General features: G+C 40.4%; 3 protein-coding genes across 3 annotated transcripts; all 3 read left to right on the plus strand.

Annotated features, from left to right (window-relative positions):
- Positions 1 to 7,208: 7,208 nt before the first annotated feature.
- Positions 7,209 to 7,706, plus strand: LOC141587570 (uncharacterized). Its single transcript, XM_074409047.1, has one exon. It carries the CDS (start codon positions 7,209 to 7,211, stop codon positions 7,704 to 7,706), a length of 498 nt encoding a protein of 165 aa, XP_074265148.1.
- Positions 7,707 to 14,669: 6,963 nt separating this feature from the next.
- On the plus strand, positions 14,670 to 15,428 carry LOC141587588 (uncharacterized). The gene has a single exon (XM_074409067.1). It carries the CDS (start codon positions 14,670 to 14,672, stop codon positions 15,426 to 15,428), a length of 759 nt encoding a protein of 252 aa, XP_074265168.1.
- A 2,408-nt stretch (positions 15,429 to 17,836) lies between these two features.
- LOC141587598 (uncharacterized) lies at positions 17,837 to 23,196 on the plus strand. The gene is made up of 5 exons (XM_074409075.1): positions 17,837 to 17,974; positions 18,185 to 18,301; positions 18,531 to 19,663; positions 19,929 to 20,324; positions 23,166 to 23,196. Exons 1-5 carry the CDS (start codon positions 17,837 to 17,839, stop codon positions 23,194 to 23,196), a joined length of 1,815 nt encoding a protein of 604 aa, XP_074265176.1.

A 23,196-nucleotide genomic window follows, 5' to 3' on the forward strand; every position in this document is an offset into this window, starting at 1 on the left:
CATCCTCCGTCTACGTTACTTGTTGTTCTATTATATTTTGTAGTGTCTCAGTTAATTGTTGTCATTTTTATTTTAAGAATGAATTTAATGAACAATTTAATCATTCGCATTCAATCTGGTCCACTTGTCCTTTAGTAATTGACACCCCTCATATTTCCTTAATTTTTTTTATTAAAACTAAAAGACAATAATTAATCGGGAGGAAAGGAGTATTATTTTACGCATTTACGGTAGTTTGGTGAAGAACATGAGAAACATACAAGACAAGTTTCGCACTTTCACATTGACTTAAACAAATGTAAGTTATTCTACTTTTTTCGAGGAGCTTAAAAGTTATCCTTGCCCATTTATTTCGAACAACACAATTCCACAAGTGTCACTAATCTACGTTTATTTGGTAGGTGAAACAAAATGACTATGCAAAGAGCACTTAATTCACCAAGAATTAAATGATCATGCATAAAGAAACCTCGTTTCTATGACGGAAAGTTGACAGCAATTGACTAGTACTCCGTATGTTGGTGATCAATTTGGATCTTTTTATTAGATTCTCTTTTCATTATCTTTTAACGGTTTAGATATTATCTCAAAATGATCTAACAGTCATAATATTAATGAATGATGATTTACAAGAAAAATAATATGTTAAAATGATCCTATTAAAGATAATAAACTATCCGTTACTTTTGAGATAATAAAAAAAATCATAACTCATGAACGACCTATAAGTAGAGTGCGTATTTTTATGTCCATCAAAATGTATGAGGTCATGTTGAGAAATAAACACGATCATCTAGTAGCAAGCTTAAAAATCTACCCTCTTTGTCCCATTTTTTTTTTTGAGAAATATTTTAATCAAAAGCAATTAATTAGAACGCAAGGAGTATTAAAACTTGTACTCCGTATCTAAAGTGTTGAGATATATTAATCAAGTTAACAAGATACTATGGACTATAAGAAGTATAAAACTTTGATACGATAAAATGGTACATCGTTTCAATTGTCACAAACTCACAATGGTGACACATTCACCCTTTTTGCTTTTCATTTGCTAACTAGTTCAACTGTTCAAGTATCACATTTACTACAAAGTAATCGCGATTAATTAATATACTATAGTCTATAAATATGTAATCAACATGGAATTAATCGCGATTGGTTATCAGAATATGATTATTAGAGTACTTATATTACTCCTATTAATTACTAATTAAGGTGATTAATAATCGTTGGTGAGCTGTTAAGCATATGATAGACACGTGCATGTCACGTGAATGATCCAACGAACAAAACAGAGGTACTCGTCCTTGCTCTAGAATTAGTAAGGGAAAAAGGACGGAATACAAACCCAAAAAAAGGGAAAGTGCAACTTTTTATGTATTATACTACAACAAATGGTAAAGAAACAATCAATTAGTCTTTTTTAAGATAGATATAAGTTAAAACAGGTAATATAATATCTCACCTGTATGAATTGAACAAATATTTTATTGGAGTATTCTTTAAGCATTTACTTTTATCTTAATTAACATATTTTAACCTGTTTCAAGCGATATGAATATTTTCATTTTAAAATAAAATTGTCGAATTAAAGAGGAGGGTAGGAAGTTAAAGATGCCTACATATGGACACATAATAGGCAGAGTACTATTGATCTAGTGGATAAATGACAGTATGAGGAAGTGAAGGTGGGAATAATGATGATTCTCATGAGTAATGATGGTGGGATTGTGTTAGGTGGGACAATCTTATTGTTGTGCTTAAGATTCTAGACGATGAGGTTTACCTTTCAACCTTTTTTATAGACTCAGTTATTGCATCATCATTTCTCAGGGGTTTGATCATCATCAACACTTCCTAATTCCTACGGAGTATGCCCTATTTGAATATGACTATACTACACCCTGATCAATCGGTTATTATTAGAGTATATATAGAGTATAGGTGGCAGTGGAGTGTATAGACGGAAATAAGGCATACAAGGAACATGACAGTCGATACAATTGAGTAACTAATATTAACGGAAATGGATCCTCTCCATTTCCTCTCACAATCTCTTTAAATATTAATATCCCCTTTCATTCTCATTTTCCTTTATTTTTATGCGTAAATTTAGAACCGTTAGATATTGTCAAAATACGATCCAGACCACTGATTGGAACTTGCCTCTCCATTTCTTTTTAGGAAATGGAGAGAATTTGTGCTCAATATTAACAACTTGGATAAAATAGGAGAAGACTAAGGAGGGGATCAATAAGGAGTCAATGCTGGAGTTTGGCTGTGAAACAATTTTGAGCTTGAGACAATAATATTATATCCTTATTACATATACAATAAATTTAAATAATATTAAAATAAAGAACGTATGTATATTTTAATTTAAAATTGTATTAAGCATGATCAAGGGAATAAAGAAAATACGTGCAAAAAGGCTAAAGAGACAGGTTTCAAGCCTTCAAATGCCACATGCATGTAGAAAATGATCATGGAACTGAAAACTGAGAAGAGCCCTACTGCTACAGTGCTACCAACGGCTAGGTACCTAAGTCAAAAGCCAGGGAATTAACTTTGGCGATTTGAGATCTTAACCTTTTCCAAAGTTTTAATTTTTTTTATTAAACAAATACGTACTCTGTACTTAATTTTATTAATAATATACTTCCTCCTATTCTCTATTTTCTTCCCTTTATTTGTGGACACAAGATTTAAGGAAAAAGAATAAAATAATCAAAAGGGTTGGGTGAGGTTTGATGATGAGATAGATGGATGAATAATTATGACTTAAATACGAAATTGTGGGGCTAAAACATTAAGGAAAGTAATAAAATATGAGTAGAAGAGTTGGGTGAGTTTTGGTAATAGGAGAAAGATGAATAAAATAAGAGTGAAAGTTTCCAAAATAAGAAAAGGGAAAAAAAATCTAACTAATTCGTTTTAGAAAATAGGGAAAAAAAATACTCTATCTTTGCAACTAGATTTGAGAAAACTACCCTTATTGAATTAGTAAACTAAAAAAAATTATCCGAGACTCGTCATTAGCAACTATGACCCGAAACTTAAAATTAAAACACTTGACCCAAATTTGATCTAACGTTATTAAACATGTTTTTCTCTTGAATAATTCCACCAAAAAATGATTACATCTATAATGATTCATATCCACAAATATTTGGATAAAAATTACTCGTAAACATTAATTTTAGTATTTCACCTCAGAAAGATATATAAATTAATGAAATATTAAATAAGAAAAATAATTCAATTTTCATTTTCGGCCTAGTAGAACTTAGTTTCGAGCCAACGGTCTTCGGATCGCATGCGGATTTTCTTAGGATGATAGAACGTCCAAACCCCAAAAAAAGTCGAGTTGGTTCGGGTTTACCTTGTAAGTAGACTGGAAAAACCGACTGGCCCGATTAACTCGACTAAAAAAGGCCGACCCGAGATCCAAAATTTACCAGAACTACAACTCCCAAATTTAACCCGAAACCCGACTAACCTGACATGACCCGAACTTTGTTGACTAGGATCTTACCTGACCCGACCCGAAATGACCAAATCCGAAACCCCGACCCGAAAATGACGCGAAAAATGTAACTTTAATTGAACAAATAAATGACTAATTTAAAAACACACTTAATATAATTTACGTTAAAATAAAGAATTAATTATCAAAATTAAACTAAAAATAGGTAATAGTATTAAACGTACTTTTTTTTTCTCTTAACCATTGGCCCGAATATGAGTCTGGCCCGAAATAACCCGACCAACATACCAGAAAAATACCCAAAACAACTCAACTCGACCCGACCCGAACTAACCCGGTAATATGACAACCCGACTCAATTGACCCGTTTGTCAGGTCTAGTTGTAAACTTCATCTGGTCATCTATTCTTATTTCTTTGGTTTTCGGTTTTTATGAGTTGGGTGACTTGGGTAAAGGGTATTTTAGTCAAATTTAGTTCTAGGAATAACAAATTAAATAAAGCAATAGTTTTTTGGCTAATTTGTCACATCCCCTTAAGTTTTTTTACCAATTTATCACAAATGAAACGTTTTTTACCAATTTGGCAACCATCCTCTACTTTTTTTACCAATTTGGTTATTTGGCCGATATTTCATCCCCAACAGTGGGATAGTGAAAAAATTCAATGAGTAAAGTGGCGGAGCGATGGCCGCCGCCCACCGGGGCTAATAAGAGTCGTCTTTCTCACTGAATAATGAACATTTGTCATTTTTTATTAAAATTTCCGGATTGATTTCAAGTTACCTTATGCCGCTAGTATTTTGTCTCCATGGAAAATTTCACCCCTTGGAAAATTTCAAACCCACAAAATAATCGAGCCATTTCAGATGTACGATCGGAGCCACGTGGAACCCCGTGCCCCACGTGAGCCCCCTTGATCCGTAGGAATTAAGTTGTCTCTTATAAATAGGAACACAATTCACCTCTGCAGGTATTCAATCTCTAACTCTCTAAAAACTTTATATCACTACAATTAGTCGAACAAGGTAATCTGTAAACACCCATGTATTTAATTTAAATACCCATTATTTTAACTTGAAAACATTACATAACATGTGTTTAAAATTTTCTTCCTTTTCATTTAAGCTCAAAGATTTATTTATTTTTGTTAATTAAGGTTTTTAGCTTAACAACTCATAGTTTTGACTTAAAATATTAGTGTTTCAAGTTAGCTTTGTTATAAAGTTATCGAGTTCTATTAACAAAATAATCGAGCTATGAAACAAAGTTATTGAGCTTGACAGAATAATTATTAAGCTCAATAACTTTGTAAAATAGCTCAACAACTTTGTGTAAGAGCTCAACAACTTCGAGGCGGTTGTACAATGTTACCATACAATTGGTTGTAAAATACTATTTGTGCCCCCAAACGCCTAGTAGTAGTAATCCTAGCGCAGCCACAGATTAAATATAGTCAAAACTCAAAACGTAAGACAATCAAAAAAAATTACTGATATTTTTTATATGTTTAGATTATTAAAAAAAATTATGTGTGTTCGTATCTTATAGGATAACATCTCATTATTTAATAAGAATCCCTCCGTCACTAATCCCAAATTCAGTCAACAATGTTTTATAAATTATAAAATCATTTATTTTAATGTAATCAACCCATTAAACTTTATTTAAGTACTGTAATTTTTAAATAAATGAAGTCATAGTGATCATTTAATATATAGATCGATGAGTTTCAACTTTCAAACGATCAATTATGAGGACGGAGTAATAATGAAGCAAGAGCGAAAATAGTCTTAAGCACTGTATACCGTAGCATGGTCGCATGGATACTTGAAATTGGGGTCAAACCCAATAAAATCATGCTGATTTTGTGAATTTGATATGATCATGAGTAGAGCTTAGAGAAGCGTGCGTCGCAATCTCATGCGCTATTTTCACGAGGACACCCTTATCTCATCCCTCATGCATTCTATTAGCCGCCACCACAATTGCATAAATTGTTTAGTTTCTACAATTAAAATCATGCAAATAAAATCAATTTCACGATTCCAGACCTCGGCTAACCCCTAGGGGCACACGCCTTCGGTGAAACACCGTAGTAGGCCTTTTACCTTGCTCATTCGACTTGCGCAAGCATTTTGGAGTTTTGGGCTCACCTGAATCGAACCAATCTGCTCAAGAACTAACAATACCTCACACATATTTGGCCTCTCTTTGTAGTTGCACAAATTTGGATGCATCTCCATATGAGTTGGGATATCTCATTCATAGCATTTGGACTTTGAAGGGTCTTCCAGCAACCTAAAGTCAATAATCTTCTTTAATTTGGACGTTTGAGTAAGCATGGGCCTGCACCAATCAGCAAGATTGGCCTCTGCTTTGGGCCCCTTGTATCAAAGGCCCGTTGGCCTGTTATCAACTCAAGCAACTAGGGCTGGCACTGGTCCATAACCGGGCCGGACCGGAACCAGAATCGTCAAAAATCTCGGAGCGGAACCGGACCGTATTATAAAAATTCCGGACCGTGACTGGACCTGGAAAATTTCGGTCCAAGACCGGACCGGTTGGACCGGAATTAATCTTACATATCCACTATTCCAAATTCCGGTCCATAAATCCGGACCGGGTGGACCGGATTAAGTAGGCCTTCAATGAATTTTTAATTAATATTTTAAGGAAAAAAATAAAATAAAAATAATTCCGGTCTTTCCGATACGGACCAGAAAATTTCGATCCAAGACCGGACCGAAAACTTAAATAATGGTGGACCGGGGGACAGGACCGGAATTTTTAATTCCGGTTCCGGTCCGCTAGATTCCGGTCCGCACCGGTCCATTTTTCCGGTCTGCACCAGATATTGCCCACCCCTACAAGCAACACCACTCTAAAACTCAAATTGTTGCATAAAACCACCCAATTTAAAAAAGCCCAATCCATACTTTCTAACGTACAAAGCCTCTACCAGGCTAAAACTATAATGTTGTCAGTCAAAAAAACAAACCTCTCATGTCCTTTCTCTCACACGATCTAAACTACCATTCGCATATCCAATATCATTGATTTTTTTTTTCATTTACCTCCGTTTCTAAACAACGAACGCAATTTGCAGGCAGACCCCCATAAATATCATCTCAAAGTCATAATTTCTTAACTTAAAACACTAATATTTTAAGCCAAAACTATGAGTTGTTAAGCTAAAAACCTTAATTAACAAATATAAATAAACCTTTGAGCTTAAATGAAAAGGAAGAAAATTTTAAACACATAAGCTTATCATGCTTATGTAATGTTTTCAAGTTAAAATAATGGGTATTCAAATTAAAAATTTTAATTGTTAAATAAAACCATGGACAAGTAACTTGTAGAATACAAAGGATTAAAATCCATGAAAAATTCGTCCTAGTCGCTCCTAGGTTCCGTCTTTTCCTTCTGAGTTTTTCCTCTAATTCACGGTTTCTCTCTCAATTTCGATCGAGAGAATCGTTTTCTTGCACTGTTTCTTGTTTTGCTTTTGTTTTTCTATGTAGGTTCTGAGGATGAGTTCGTTAATTACAAGGCCAATCACGGGATGGGAAAGGGTTGTTCGATGAGGAATGGGGCTCGTCGATTAGGACAGTCGAGTGGGAGGATGGTTGAACTACTGAGGAGGGAAAGAACGACCTTATGCTTGTGGGGAAAATTTGGACATCGAGATCCATCAATGTCAAGGCGGCCATTGACACGATGATTAAGTTGTGGAACCCTGCGAAACCGATGCTTGGTAATGTGATCGACGCGAAGGAGAAAGTCTTTGTTTTTCGATTTGGGTCTGAACGGGATAAAGCTAGGGTTCTCGAAGGGCAACCATGGCACTTCGACAAATATGCATGGTGCTTCAACGAACCAAATGATTCGGGCAAGCCTACAGATGTACCCCTTTTTCATATTCCAATCTGGACCCGAGTGTACGACTTACCTGTACTGGGGCGTTCGAGTGTGGCTAATGCCAGGAACATTGGGTCCTGTTTGGGTACTTTTATCGATGTCGAGATGGGACAGAATAGCGAGCTAGATAGGGCAATCCGTATTCGAGTGATGTACGATATTAGGCAACCATTAAGGACCTCGGTACCAATTAAGATGTGGGGAGGACGTGTGATAAACTTCGATGTTAAATACGAACGCCTCCCTATTTTCTGCTATGGGTGTGGGATAATTGGCCACGGGGAGAAAGACTGTTAGGAGGGCCTGTATGACGATGGGGAACTGCGGTTTGGGGAGTGGCTGAGAGCTTCGCCATGAAAAGTCACGAAAACTGCTCATGAGATTTCGGGGAAGGCAAGAAGGGATCTTAATGCGCAATTTGAGGCAGAAAAGACTGACATGGAGCGCCATGAAGCTGATATATAAAAAATGATCGAGAAATTACAATCAATTACACTGAGCTTAAAAGTGAAGAAGGCCGAGAAGAGTGGGTTAGTGTTCCAGCAGGGCCAAGGCAGCTGTAGTGAGGTCAATGAAGATGTTTTGGGAGGAAGGAAGGTGTCTGCAATGAGAGAAGTTCTAGTGGGGGAGAAGGAAACCGAGGAAAGGGGGAGGGAGGAAGTTGTGCTATGGTGACGGATGCAGGGACTGGTTTGAGTGGGGTTTGTTTGGGGACTCGGGTGGAGGCAGAAGAGGTTAGAATGGGGCAGCGGGATGACAGTGGAGGGAGGGGTTGGAGAAGATTCGAGAGGGAGGTCAGCGGGGAGGGTGATGGCAGCTCATTGTACGAGCTTGGGAAGAGGGATAAGGAGGTAGGAGATGAGGCTGGGTCTATGGTGAAGAGGGTTCGATCTTTCACAGACGGGGGCGTCTTAATACCTGAGGCGGAGGTTGGCGAGGCTCAACCCCGCTAGGCTCAATGAATCTCTTAAGCATCAACTGTCGGGGCTTGGGCAACTCCGACACGGTGAGTGCCCTTCGTGATTTGGTGCGAAGGGAAGCCCCGAAAATGCTCTTTTTATGCGAGACGAAGTTGTGTGGTCGTGAAATGAGGAGGGTTCGTGAAAAGTTGGAGGGGTATTATGAGATGGAAGTGGATAGTGTCAGAAGGGGGGGGGGGGGGTCTTGCTTTTTGTGGAGGAAGGAGGTTGATTGCACTTTTGTCTCGGCTTCTGTGCATCATATGGACTACATTGTTGGGGAGGAGGAGAAAGAATGGCGTGTTACGGGGTTTTATGGTTGGCCGGCAGCACTACCTACAGATACAGGCTATAACAACGGGTAAAAACCGTTGTTAAAATAAAAAGCAGACATTGTTAAAGCGGCCGTTGTAACAGGTATTTACAACGGTTAGGTTATTTACTAAAACCGTTGTGGAAATTATTCACAACGGTTAAAAGTCGTTGTTGTTGCGAGTAAGTCGTTGTGGAAAGTTTGACAAAATTTTGGTGGGAAAGATATAACAACGGTTATAATATAAAAAACCGTTGTTGTATCTTTCCCACCAAAATTGTGAAGACTTTTAACAAGGGTTATATTTAAAAAAACCGTTGTTAAAAGTAATAACAACGGTTATATGTTAAAAAAACCGTTGTTAAAATTGACTTTTAACAACGGTTTTTTGGCATATAACCATTGTTATTGATGTTTATTATTTTTTTTTTTAAATTTACAAAATTAGTGCATTAAAAATCTTGTATCAACAACAGCAGCAGTATCATCATACAACAAAATTTTACTTTAAATTGATTAACCCAAAATTAAACACCTGCAAAGTTTTATGCACTGGCACAACGATTTTCTCAAAATATTAATACCACAATTCAAATATCCATTTACATCCGAGAGTTACGACTCCACTACTACGCATGCACATTTTAGTGAGTAAAATATTCAACAATACAACTCCAACAAATTTACATCAATCCGCATCACATCCAACATAACAATAACATCTTAGTGAATAGACTATTCAATATTACGTATTCCCTAAATAGTTGGTAAGCCTACACCCCATTAACATCCCTCATCTTCTCAATTGACACTCTCAAATTTAAATCTGCATTGATACATTTAAGTTAAGATGATGGAAATAAAAAAGGGAAACCTACGTAGATATGAGAAGTGAATGGAAGCAATAAGTTGAGGAAAAATAAAGGAGGAAAATACTTGAGGAAAATATATGAAAATCACCAAAAGTCTAACCTACAAACAACATAAAATTAATGTTTACTAGCAAAAATCAAGGAATAAAGCAGAAATTAAAAATGAAGGAGAAATCAAAAAGAAGAAAGTGAGGTAGCACAACATAGAAATTTCACAAGTTTAGCAAAAAATGAGCATATATTGCATCTTTAGCCATAAAACTAAAAGTCGTGAACCCAAATACTTGAAACTGAAGTAACACAAACAACATTGATCCATCTTAACTTTATAAAATTTGGAAGAAGATTCAAACCATAATGGATATTGTGGGTGGACTAAATTACCGAGTCAAATTAGTTATAGTTGAAAGACTTGTTGATCTGCAGCAAATAAATTAAACAATTCTATAACATTCCAAAGACAAAATATTCCGAGTCTTGCGAATCCTTAGCAATTAAAAACTTTGCACTATATGTAAACTATATATGAACAACATAATTTCTAGTGAAAAAAAGTAGTGATAATTACCAAACGAAGTGGCTTTAAATCCGCTTTGTCAATCGAGTTGCTCAGTGAGTGATTACTACCTGCAGGATCAATTTCTCTAAAGAAGAGGTAAATTTAAGATGTTAACCTAAATAAGAGCATATATTACAATCCCAATGCTAGGTAATACCGCTGAAATGGGGAAAATGAAGAGGTCACAGGTTAGTATCTTCGTGAAAAGGAAGGAATACATACCATTTCACGCACCTCTGAAATTAATCACTATAATCGAACAATAGTATACAAAGAAGCATCATGTCCACCAAAAAATATGATCATTAAATAAGGAGCCCATATATTGAGCGAGATTACCTGACAAGAAAGACGGTAAAAGACTACAATGTACAAACTTCCACCATGTTTGACCTTCTAAATCAGCTGAGCATATTAGCATACTTCCTCCAAGACTCCAAAACTACAATGAAAAAATTTCCAAGTATAAGAATAATGCGAGACGGTAAAAAAAGTACAAATATCAAATGAAACCTAAAATTCAACAAGGCACCAGAGATTTTAACATCAAAATAGGCGAAGCAATTACGGTTAGAAAGAATACCTCTAGATCTGAATCCCTTCATGGATACTCTGAAAGATGAGATCCTTATGAAATCAAACAAAACCCTAAAATTTAATAGGGTAATCGATAGTGTAAAATGAATAATTGATAAAGGGGAGAGTGATGTCGATGGTGAGATAAAGAAGGGTTAGTCAAACAACAGTAAAATGGGAAATAAAATAGATGTGCAATTATTAAGATTTTGTGTTGCAAATAAATCGAGTAGGTTAGTATTTCATACCTAACAATCGAAGTAATAAGGCGAAAATTAAACCAAAAAATCAATTTCTTGCTCTCGTATTTTTAAAACCCCAGGTTTTTAAAAGTCGATTTTGAGTGATTTTGGTAGTTTTGAAGGTTGGAAAATGGGCTATAAGTATGTAAATTGAGTTAGGGAGAATTTTTGAGTGTTTTGGGGGTGATTTGGTGGGTTTTGAGTGAGTATTGTGTGAGAAGTTTTGTTTTTGAGTGTGAGAGAGATGAAGATGCGAAGGTTGAAGATGAATAAAGAATAGAAAGGGAAAGAAACATAAGGGATCCGGTTTGTCCCACAATGAAAATATTTTGGTGCGAAGGTAATAACAAGGGTTATATGTAAAAAAACCGTTGTTAATAGTAATAACAACGGTTATACGTAAAAAACCGTTGTTAAAAGTAATAACAAGGGTTATATGTAAAAAACCGTTGTTGAAAGTAATAACAACGGTTATATGAAAAAAAAACCGTTGTTAAAAGTAATAACAAGAGTTTTAAATAAATAACCGTTGTTATAACTTTTCAACTATTAACAACGGTTCTAAAATGAAACCCGTTGTGATTACTAATAACAACGGTTTTAAAGAAATAACCGTTGTTATTACTTTTCATAGAATTGCGCCAAAATATACTAACCTGATTAACAACGGTATTACATATAATGCGTTAATATGCGTTGTTAATGGGGCGTTGTTATTGCCTATATTTGTAGTAGTGAAGTGACTGATAGGCACCTCTCTTGGAAGCTCTTACGCATTCTGGGGGAGCAATCGACGTTACCTTGGCTCTGCATTGGGGATTATATTGAAAACCTTTTCTCTACTGAAATGAAAGGGGGGAGCCGGGCACAGTGCAGATGAATAATTTCCAAGAAGCTGTTAATGAGTGTGGCCTTCGGGATGTGAGATGGGAGGGGTACCAGTTTACTTGGGATAATGGGCAGGCGGGAGAGGCAAATCGACAAAGTATGATAGATAGAGCTATGTGCACGAGTTCATGGTTAGATTTTTTCCTTATGCGAGACTGGTACACCTTGAGCGCGAGTGGTCGGACCATGCCCCGATTAAGCTCGTTTTTTATCACAGGGTGAGGGAGAGTGAACCGGTCAGACCCTTTAAATTCGAGCAAATGTGGGTTGGAGAGGCGGGGTGTGAAGAGGCTGTTATTCGTGGGGTAGAGAGAGGAGGAGGGGTGTTGGGCGAGTCAATACATGCCTATTCGCGTGAGCTGCAGAGGTGGAAGAAGAGTAATATCCGTAAGATTGGGAGTGATATGGACAGGAAACGCAAACAGTTGGCACGGCTTAATCAAGGGAGTAGGTCTGAAGACGAGGTTCGGAAGCGGAATAAATTAGTACCTGAAATCGCTAAGTTACAAAGGCAGGAGGAGCAGTATTGGAGACAGAGATCGAGAGCTTTGTGGTTACGGGATGGGGACCGAAACACGAAGTTTTTCCACCTTAGAACAGCGGGGAGGAAGCGGAAAAATCACATTGCGAAATTAATTAATGATGACGGGGTCAGCTGTGCGGGTAGAGAGGAAGTGACTGCGGTGGCTATGAACTACTTCCGTGAGATTTTTACTTTGTCGAGGCCTAGGAATTTTGATGAGCTACTTGATGGACTGGAAGGCCGTGTCACAGACCGTATGAACTTGGGTCTAAGGGCGGAGTATCGGAAGGATGAGGTCGTTGAAGCACTAAACCAAATGCATCCCCTTAAAGCGCCGGATCCGAATGGTATGAATGCTTTGTTTTATCAATCCTATTGGCATATTATTGGTCCTGATGTGGTTAGAGCTACTTTGAGTATTTTGCGAGGAGAGATGGCCCCTAATGAGTTTAACAAGACGAACATTGTCTTAATTACGAAGAAAAAAGCGCCGGATAAAATTCGAGACTTTCGGCCGATTAGCTTATGTAATGTGGTCTATAAAATTGTGTCGAAGGTTCTGGCGAATAGGCTAAAAGTTTTTCTTGGGGAGGTTGTGTCGGAGAATCAAAGTGCTTTTACCCCCGCCGACTGATTACTGATAATATTCTGGTTGCCTTTGAGTTATTTCACCACATGAAAAATTCGAGACAGACATATGGGTACATGGCGCTGAAATTGGATATGGCAAAGGCCTATAATCGGGTCGATTGGTGCTTTCTAAGACGGGTCCTGTGCGTTATGGGCTTTGAGGGCAGGTGGATTAATAAAGTCATGGACTGTGTTACCTCGGTTACCTTTTCGGTGTTGATAAATGGAGTGCCTTCTGAGGAGTTTCAACCGGAGTGGGGGTTATGCCTAGGGGACCCATTGTCCCCATACTTATTTATACTTTGTGCTGAAGCTCTCTCTAATTTAATGAGGAAAGCCGTCGAAAGGGATGCTCTACATGGGGTGCGTGTGACGGGTTCAACGCCAGCTGTTTCTCACCTCTTATTCGCAGACGATAGTATATTTTTTATTCGGGCAAATTTGATGGAAGCTGATGTGGTTAATGCAATTCTGCGAAATTATGAGGCGGCTTCGGGGCAGTTGGTGAATTTAGACAAAACCACGGTCTCATTTATCAAGGGTGTGCCAAGAGTTCAGAGGGAGAGTTTGGTTCAGTGGTTGCATATGACTGAGGTAGAGGCGCAAGATCGTTATTTAGGATTACCAACGGTAGTGGGCAGGTCGAAGAAGGTCATTACCGATATACTTCGGAATAAGCTTTAGCAAGAGATTACAAGGTTGGCGCGGGAAAATATTGTCGAGGGCTTGTAGGGAGGTTCTTATAAAGGCTGTGGCCAATTCACTTCCTACCTATGTGATGAGTGTTTTTAAGATCCCGACAAACTTTTGCAACGAGCTATGTTCGATGGTGTCTCGGTTTTGGTGGGGTCATGGAGAGGGGAGACGTGGCATCTCTTGGGTCGCATGGAGGAAATTGTGCAGTCCAAAGTGTGAGGGTGGACCGGGCTTTTGAGATTTTGGTAATTTCAATCTTGCTCTCTTAGGCAAGCAGGCATGTCGGCTGGTTACGAACAATAGCTGTTTATGGGCTCGAGTGATAAAGGCAAAGTATTATCCGGGGGTCGATTTTATGGAAGCGGTTCTGGGTCATAATCCGAGCTATACATGGCGGGGAATCTTGGAAGCTAGGGCCGGAATGGAGAAGCGTATGCGTCGTCGCATTGGGGATGGGGCAGTACTAAAGTTTGGGGGCAGGCTTGGATACATGTGACACAAACCGGAAAGATTATTTCTCCATGCAGTGAGGGTAATGAGAACATGGTGGTGGCCGAATTGATGGAGTCGGGTGGGATGAGCTGGGATATGGCAAAATTGGAGCAGCTTTTCTTGCCTTTTGAGAGGGAAAGGGTGTGGAGTATCCATCTAAGTCCTAATGGTGGTGCTGACTCTTGGTACTGGGGCTTTGGGAAGGATGGTGAGTACTCGGTTAAATCCGCTTATGCAATGCTTGAGGGTATGCGGGATGAGGGTGGAGGACCATCAGTCTGGGAGAGGGAAAAGTGGCTCTGGAATCGACTCTAGAGAATCCCGGTTTTGCCTCGTATAAAACTCTTCTTCTGGCAGCTGTGTAGTGAAGTTTTCGCAACGACAGACAACATTGCAACCCGAATTAGAGGTGAGTCTTCTTTATACTTTCTTTGTTCTTCTGTGACTGAGTCGTGTCTTCACTTATTCCGGGATTGTGGGGTAGTAAAATGGGTTTGGGAGGGGCTGCGGATGGAGGTCGAGGAAGAGGAGGTGCATTGTGGGGTGCGAGAATGGATCGAACAAAAATGGAGGGATTTGGATGCTCGGGATTACGGGAAATTCATGGCGGGGTGTTGGGCGCTTTGGGAACATCGTAACAAGGTAGCCTTTGAAGGCGTTGCAGTAGATCCTGATCGAGTGGTGCGGAGAGCCAATGACGTGCTAAATGAAGGGGAAGGGTGTGGCGCTGTTGGAGGCGGCAGGAAGGTAGGGAGAGCGAGCGGGGAAAAGAATGAGGGGTGGAGGCCGGCACCAGAGGGGAGTATGAATTTAAATGGCGATGCAGGGGTCAAAGAGGTTGAGGGTGTTGGTACGAGGGTTGTGTGTAGAGACAGTCATGACACGGTCTTATGGGGGCTTTCGATTGTGTGGGAGGTAGAGTGGGAACCATGGGTCGTGGAGGTTGTTGCGGTATTACTGTTGTTGCAGGAAGCGGCTGCAAGAGGTGTTCGTGTGGTGATAGTTGAAAGCGACTGTCTGCAGGTCATTGATGCCTTCAAGGAGCGGCGTAGTGGAAGGAGTGTTTTGGCTCAAGTTTTAGACGATATTTTAATTATTTGTAATAGTTTTCAGTCAGTTACATGGTCGTATACTAGTCGTGTGAACAATAGTGTCGCTCATGCTCTATCTCATGCGATACCTAGGATTTCGAGTAGGCTTGTGTGGTCGAATGATTTACCGCCTTTGGCGAACTCGGCTGCTTTGTTTGATTTATCTTTATTAAAGTAATCCCCCTAGGGTGCTTTTTCCTCAAAAAAAAAAAACCATGGACAAGTACGTACAATAAAATCTCATAGTCTATAAAATTATATTAAAAGGGCAACCTTAAAAGGCCACGTAGACAAAGCCACATAGGCGAAGAAAAAGCCACGCGTGCATTACGAATGCCACATCTATAAATCTATATAATCTATACTATATAGTTAAAAGACAACTTAATACATTTAATTTTTTGCCATGTAGAAATTATATTAAAAGGGTAACCTTAAAAGGCTATGTAGACAAAGCCACATAGGCGAAGAAAAAGCCACACGTGCATTACGAATGCCACATCTATAAATCTATATAATCTATACTATATAGTTAAAAGACAACTTAATACACTTAATTTTTTGCCATGTAGGATTATCATAATTAAATTCTATTAATTTATACTGTTAATATTAAGGCTAGTTTAATAAATTTATTAAAATTCATTATAAGGTTTAGTAATATTTTTTTGTGTGGAAACCATAAGATCATGATTTAAATTATAAAAATAAATTAAGAATTTAGTCTCATCATTTAAATCATTCAATTTTTTCATCTATCTCCTCCTTAACCATAAAGATAGTAGCTAAAAGATCTGATTTGTAGTAAATAAAAAATCTAATAATTTGGATTATAAAGGTACTAATATCTACAAATTTATAAATATAATTAAAAGGAAAACCAAAATATCTATCATCATCAATATGTCATATTTTAATTACATATACAAGATAACTTTTTAAACGACTTTCATGCAAAGTGGAATTTGTAAGAAAATAATAATAATAATAATAACAATAATAGCAATAACAATAACAATAACAATAACAATAACAATAACAATAACAATAACAATAACAATAACAATAACAATAACAATAGGAATAGGAATAGCAATAGCAATAGCAATAGCAACAACAACAATAATAATAATAATAATAATAATAATAATAATAATAATAATAATAATAATAATAATAACAATAATAATAATAATAATAACAATAATAATAATAATAATAATAATAATAATAATAATAATAATAATAATAATTCGGCTCTTTCTCTCTCTAAATCTTTCAACGACTAAATCTTCTCAAATTACTGGTAACGAAAGGTGGTCCACTTTGGCTCGCACGAGCCGTTGCCATGCCTCGGGGCCGGCCGGCTAAGAAAACGGTGACTCAACCGGTGGTGTTGACGGAAGAGGCGATGGAAGAGGAGGTTCCTGCTGCTATGTCCATCCCTCCTAGGGTTACGATAGCGGAGGTTGTGAATCATGCTGCTGCATCAGGATCGAACAAAGGGGCTGCTACAACGGAACAACCGCAACGGAAATCTTACTCTCAAACGCTGAAATCCTCTCTGAGTAAAGGTATGGCGCTTTCTTTCATCAAACCTGATGAGAATGGGGTTACCATTGAGGAGTCCGATATCTCTGAGGAACTTAACTATTGGAAATACACACTGGTGGGTACGGTTTTAGGCAAAACTACGTCTGTGGTTGAAATTGAATCTTTGGTTAGCAAACATTGGAACCATGTGACCCCCCCTCAGGTGCTCTATTTTGCGAAGGGATGGTATTACTTTCGTTTCATATATGAGGAGGACATGCTTAAGATTAAGAATGATTCCTGGAATCTAAATGGCTTCCCGTTGGGTTTTAAGGATTGGAGTCCTACTATTGCTGAGGAACTGACCCATGTATCCACAGCTCCTGTATAGGTGTTGTTCCCAAATCTGGACCCTTGCTTCTGGTCTGCATCAGGATTGAGCAAGGTAGCAAGTTCTGTTGAGACGCCTATCTGTGCAGATGAGGTTACTACTGAGAAGAGTAAACTTGCGTTTGCCCGGATTTTAATTGAGGTGGACATATCAAAGGAGCTCCCTGGGGCAATATGGCTTAACACTCCTTTTAGGGGACGTATCCTGCAGAAAGTGGCTTATGAATGGGTTCCCTTCTTCTGCAGTCAATGTAAGCGGATAGGGCATACTAAAGAAAAGTGCAAAGCAGGACAGAAGAGAGTCTATAGGCCTAAACCTCAGGTCCCAACAACTGAAAAGGAGAAGGTGGTTCCTGTTCCTGAGGTGGTGCCAGCTTCTGCAGTACCAGTGATAGAGAAACAAGACCAGGTTCTTGCTACACCAGATGCTGGGGTGGGAGAGCATACACCTCCTGCTGATCATGTGGAGGGAGATGGCATTGGAAGGCCCCACACAAAGAGCAAGCAAGTGCAGACAAAGAATATAGTTTCTATGAATTTGGAAAACAAATTCCAAGAGCTTGCACCAAATGACACAGGGCAACATGAGGAGGTTTAAAAGGAAATTGAGGGCATGGTGGAGGATGAGCCTGATCTTGTACGGGGTCAGATTGTCCAAACCCAATGCATGTGCTTGCCTGGAATATCAGGGGGCTTAATGACCCTCTGAAACAGCAGGAGGTCTTGGACCTTATGCTGAAGAATAAAGTGGAGGTTGCAGGAATAATTGAGACTCATGTTAGAGAAGATGCAATAAAGATGGTCTGAAAAACTAAACTTTCAGGCTTTAAGCTTATCACTAATAATAATTTTCACACTAATGGGAGAATTTGGGTTCTCTGGTCTTCTGCAAGAGTTAGCATTGAGGTTTGTGGGATCTCAGCACAACACATTCACTGCAAAGTGCTACACCACCTAACTCAGCAAACTTTTGAGGTAACCTTTGTGTATGGGTTTAATTTGGGGTCACAGAGAAGAGTACTGTGGGAGGACTTGTGCAAGGTTGCTCTGGAGGTTTCTTTCCCTTGGATCTGTTTAGGGGACTTTAATGTTACTCTTACTGCTGAGGAGAGACTTGGGAGTGACCAGGTGCATTATGGGGATATGGAGGAGTTTAGGGACTGTCTGGAGGCTTGTGGTTTGTCTGACCTTCCTGCTATTGGGTTTTCCTATACCTGGTCAAATAGACAGGGGGGTCAGCTTAAATGGGCTAAGCTGGACAGGATCCTTGGCCATTCCAATTGGCTAAATGCTATAACTTCTACTTCCTGTTTCCTACCTGCTGGAGTGTCTGATCACTCCCCATATGTGGGTACAGGTTCAGAATGAGGCTCAGGTGAGAAGGAAAGCTTTTAAATACCTTGAGAGCTGGTCTAAGTCCACCAACTTTTACCCTTGTGTGCAAAAGTACTGGGATAGCCACTTTAAAGGGGGAAAGATTAGCATACTTTTTCAAAAGCTTAGGCAGCTAAAGTATGGGTTAAAGGAGGTCCATAAAAAGGAGTATAGTGGGATAAGTGATAGGGTGAGAGCTGCTAAGGAGGAGCTTCTGTCTTGCCAAGCCCAGGCTGGGGAGGATTGGTTGAACTCCAAGCTGGCTGATAGGATAAATGCTCTAACTCATACTTATGTGGCCCTGAGGACTGCTGAGATGAGTATCCTTAAGAAACATGCTAAGGTTTTGCATATTAACCTGTCTGACACAAATTCTAGATATTTTTATGCAAAAATTGCTGAGAGAAAGGCTAGGAATACTATTGGAGTTATCAAAGATGCTGGGGGTAATATTTGTACTGGGCAACAAGAGATTGTTGAAGCTTTCATAAGCTTCTATAAAGATCTTCTTGGGTCCACTACTGATGTTCAACCTCTTCCTACTGGATTGTTTGACAATGGGACGTTATCAGTGGCTCAGCAACATTTCCTTGATAAGCCATTTACTGACAAGGAGATGATGGATGCCTTAAGATCAATTGATAGGCACAAAAGCCCAGGGGTGGATGGATATAGTTCAGGGTTCTTCATAGATGCTTGGAAGGTTGTTGGGCCTGATTTCAAGGAGGCTGTGGCTGAATTTTTTGCCAAGTGTAAGCTTCCAAAAGCTGCTAACTCGACTTTGGTTGTGCTGGTGCCCAAGTGTGAGACCCCAGCTTCTGTTATAGAGTATAAGCCTCTCTCTTGTTGCACCACATTTTACAAAGTCATTAGTAAAATGCTTGCCAATAGGATAAAAGAGGTGCTTCCTGAGCCGATTGGGTGGGAACAGGCTGCTTTCGTTAAGGATAGGGATCTGTTTGACAATTCTATCCCGGCTCATGAATTAACTGCAAAGTATAGTAGGGCTAGACTTACACCCAGATGTCTTATTAAGGTGGACATCAGGAAAGCCTTTGACTCTGTGAACTGGGACTTTCTCAAGCATAGCCTGGTGCATTATGGGTTTCTTAGCAGGTTTGTGAGTTGGATATTTGCTTGCATTACTACCCCTTACTTTTCACTTGCTGTAAATGGAGGGGTAGAGGGTTATTTAAAGGGGCAGAGGGGACTTAGGCAGGGGGACCCCCCTCTCTCCCTACCTGTTTGTCCTCTCTATGAAAATCCTCTCAAATTTCCTTCGGGGTTTGCCCTCTTCCCCTGGGTTTTCCTACCACCCTAAGTGTGTGAAGTTGCACCTTACTCATTTAGTGTTTGCAGACGACCTCCTTGTCTTCACTAGGGGAGACCTCCCATCTGTAAAAGCTGTAGCTGCCTGTCTGGATCAGTTTGCTAGCTTATCTGGGCTCACAACTAACCCCATGAAGACTTGCATGTATTTTGGTGGTGTTTCCAGGGAGCTTAGGGACCTGATTATGGCTAACACTGGGTTTAGTGAAGGATATTTCCCCTTTAGGTACCTTGGCCTCCCCCTTTCAATTTCTAGGTTTACTGAGAGTATGTTCCAGCCTATGTTGACTAGAATGCGAGAAAAAATTATGCATTGGGCTAATCATAATTTCAGTTACTCTGGAAAAGCTACTCTGATAAACTCTGTGACTTTTGGTATCCAAAACTTTTGGGGAGCAAGCATCCTTCTCCTCAAGGGGATTGTTAAGAAGATTCACAAGTGTTCCGGGTGTGATTACGGAGCAGTGTTGTTACCACGTAAGCTTTGTAGAATGATGACTTTGCTTGACTCTTCTTTTCGGCCTCTCCTGAAACAATGAACAAACTGAGGGCTCGGCTTTGTACCGAGCGAACTCACTCCGACGCTCAAGTCAGTAAACTTAAAGGGACTAAGTTGTGTGATACTTGGCACAAAGTATATTGTAGAGAGATAAGGGAGTTTATACCAGATTAATATGTTTAACTGATTATTTTCGGATCCTTTCCTCAATGAGGGTTGAGGAGTATTTATAGACTTTCACCTTTTGTCACGTAGTGGCCAAGTGGCCAAGTGGCTAGCAGGTGGAAAGACCGTTCTACCCTCGGCCGATGGACCCATGGCAGGCCGGCCGAGGGTCTTGGATGTGAGTACGCGGATGTGTGTCCCGGCTGGCTAGTTGCCTGGCCGAGACCCAAGTGACAGGCCGACTGTGCCAGGCTGCGTCGGCTAGACCGTCCAAGGTGTTGACTTGCTTTGGATATCTTTGACCTTGCTCAATATGTTGACTCGGTCGTTGGTGCGAGAATATGCCCCATCAATTTGCCCCCAGCCGTAGTCTATGCCGTGGTATGGACCTTCGATGAGTGTTGAGCGTATTCTGCGCAAGTAAAAATTTCGCGCCCGGCTTCTTCTACCTCGGCTTGGTTCCGCTCAGCCGTCAGTATCCCCCTCCACATGGATGTGTAAAGGGCATTAAATGTGGAAAAGACAGTGGCGCTGGCCGAGACCGAGGTTGTGAGTGCCGTGTGCTTTTGATTGCCCCCAGCCGGTGCTGCCAAGCTTGGTTGAATTAGCGGGCCGTTTGGGCAAGTAGATACCAAGGAGCGTGCTGAAGAAGATACGTCGATTGGCATTCTGTCAAGGAGCGTGTTGAAGAAGTTTTGTAACTGTTTGTCGATTGACATTCCATGGCTGCATGCTCGACACGTGGCTCGGCGTTGATTGGTTGACGCTTCATGGGCTTTGCTCTGATTGGTCCGATTGAGTGGGCTTTGCTCTATAAATAGGGCAGTTACCCCCTCATTTTGGCTTTCCAATTTTCATTTTCTCAAAAATTTCCTCTTGCTTAGTTTTTCTTTCGCAGAGTTTCTTTCTCTTTCTAATTTCTCGAAGCGTTACTCGGTGTAACATTCCCTTCCAAGGTAACCAAACAGATTCTTCAATCTTTTTTCTTAAGTATTTGTTGTCATGTCTTCTGCTGATGCTGGACCTAGTAACCCTGCGCCGGGGGGCTCCCCGTCGCGTCTTGATGAAGAGGAGGCACTAGCCGCCATCCCGATAAGGTCCGGGGGTCCTAGGTCTCCTTCTCCTGAGGTTGACGATCAGTATTTGGATAGTTTCTCGGATGATGATGATGATGTTGATGACGACGGTGATGATGAGGAAAGGACTCATTCCGATGAGAGGCCGCATCTCTTGGATCACGGCGAAGCCTGTAAGATCAGTCCTGATCGTGCTTGGACCAACAAGTTCGCCGATTGTTCGGTTCGATTTTTCGAACATCATTTCTCCTTCGGCAGGGAGTATAGGATTGTTATCCCCAAGGAGGGCCAAGCGGTCTGTTGCCCTCCCAAGGGCTGTATCAGCGTATACATCAGACACCTGGAGTATGGGCTCCGGTTTCCTCTGAATGGATACGTCGCAGCCATCCTTAAAGCCATGAATGTCGCCGTGGCTCAACTGCATCGGTTGGCCATTAGGACTATAGTTGGCTTTGTGTGGCTCTGTCTCTTTAAAAAGGAGGTCCCAACGGTTAACTTATTCCGCCGGATTCATCACCTTCGGCCGTCAGCCCCTGGTGGCGTGGGGTGGTATAGCGTGCAGACAGAACCGGGTTACGTCTCCGTCTCCAAAATTACATCCTGTAAGGACTGGAAGGGGCGGTGGGTATACGTTGAGGTTCCGGAGGATTATCCACTGCCTCGGTCCTTTGAGCACCGTGTCAATTTGCGGTGTGAGAGTCGGGGGGAGCGTGAGAAGTATGTCTCCCGGAGTAAGCTTAAGATGGATGCCATCAAGGTCCATCTTAATGAGGACGAAAAACGGGCGATGAAGCTGTTTGAGGCTGAGAAGAATGGGATGCCGAAGGGATGGATGCCCCCGTCGCAGATCATTCTCCAGGATGAACTGCTCTGCCACGTCGGCCTCATACCGACCCTCGAACAGGGTGAGTGGGGTCGGTGTGAGGCCCATCTCTGCTTTTAATGTTTCTGTTTTTGAATTTTGATTTGTTTATTTTACTTAACTCTTGCTTCGTTTCCTTTGCAGACCGTTTTGGCCCGGATCTGTCTGAGGATACCCTTAGGAGGTTGGGACTCGGCAAGGACGGAAAAGTTGTTGATATGCATCCTAACGCCGAGACACGTGATCGCAGACCGGTGCCAAACGACCTCATGGATCAGCAGCTGAAGGCGTTGGATGTAACGGCGGCCCAGGCGAAGGTTGCCAGTAAAGTGCCGCGCCGTCTGCGAAAAGCAACATCTTCGGCGGCGACGGCGTCAACTTCAATTGTTCCTCCAATCCCTGCAGTCCAAAAGGAGACGGTGGAGGTCGTCGATATTACCGATGAGGAGGTCACCGTTGCGAAGGGTCCTCCTCCATCAAAGAAGAGAAAAGAACCGATGCCTGCTACCACCGTCACCGAGGCAGGGGAAAAGAAGGACTCCGCCGGCCCTTCATTTAAGAAGGTCCAGACTGGTACGGATCTAACCCATGGCTCGGATTTAGGTGGTTCTTTAGGCATTCCCGATGATAGGCTTTCTGACATGTCAATGAACGTTGACATGGATGCTTTGTCTGAGTTTTTTGTAGATCAACCGCTGCCGGCTACCGGTCCCTCTGA

The sequence above is a fragment of the Silene latifolia genome, chromosome 1 (assembly GCF_048544455.1).
Source record: "Silene latifolia isolate original U9 population chromosome 1, ASM4854445v1, whole genome shotgun sequence".
Classification (NCBI taxonomy): Eukaryota; Viridiplantae; Streptophyta; class Magnoliopsida; order Caryophyllales; family Caryophyllaceae; genus Silene; species Silene latifolia.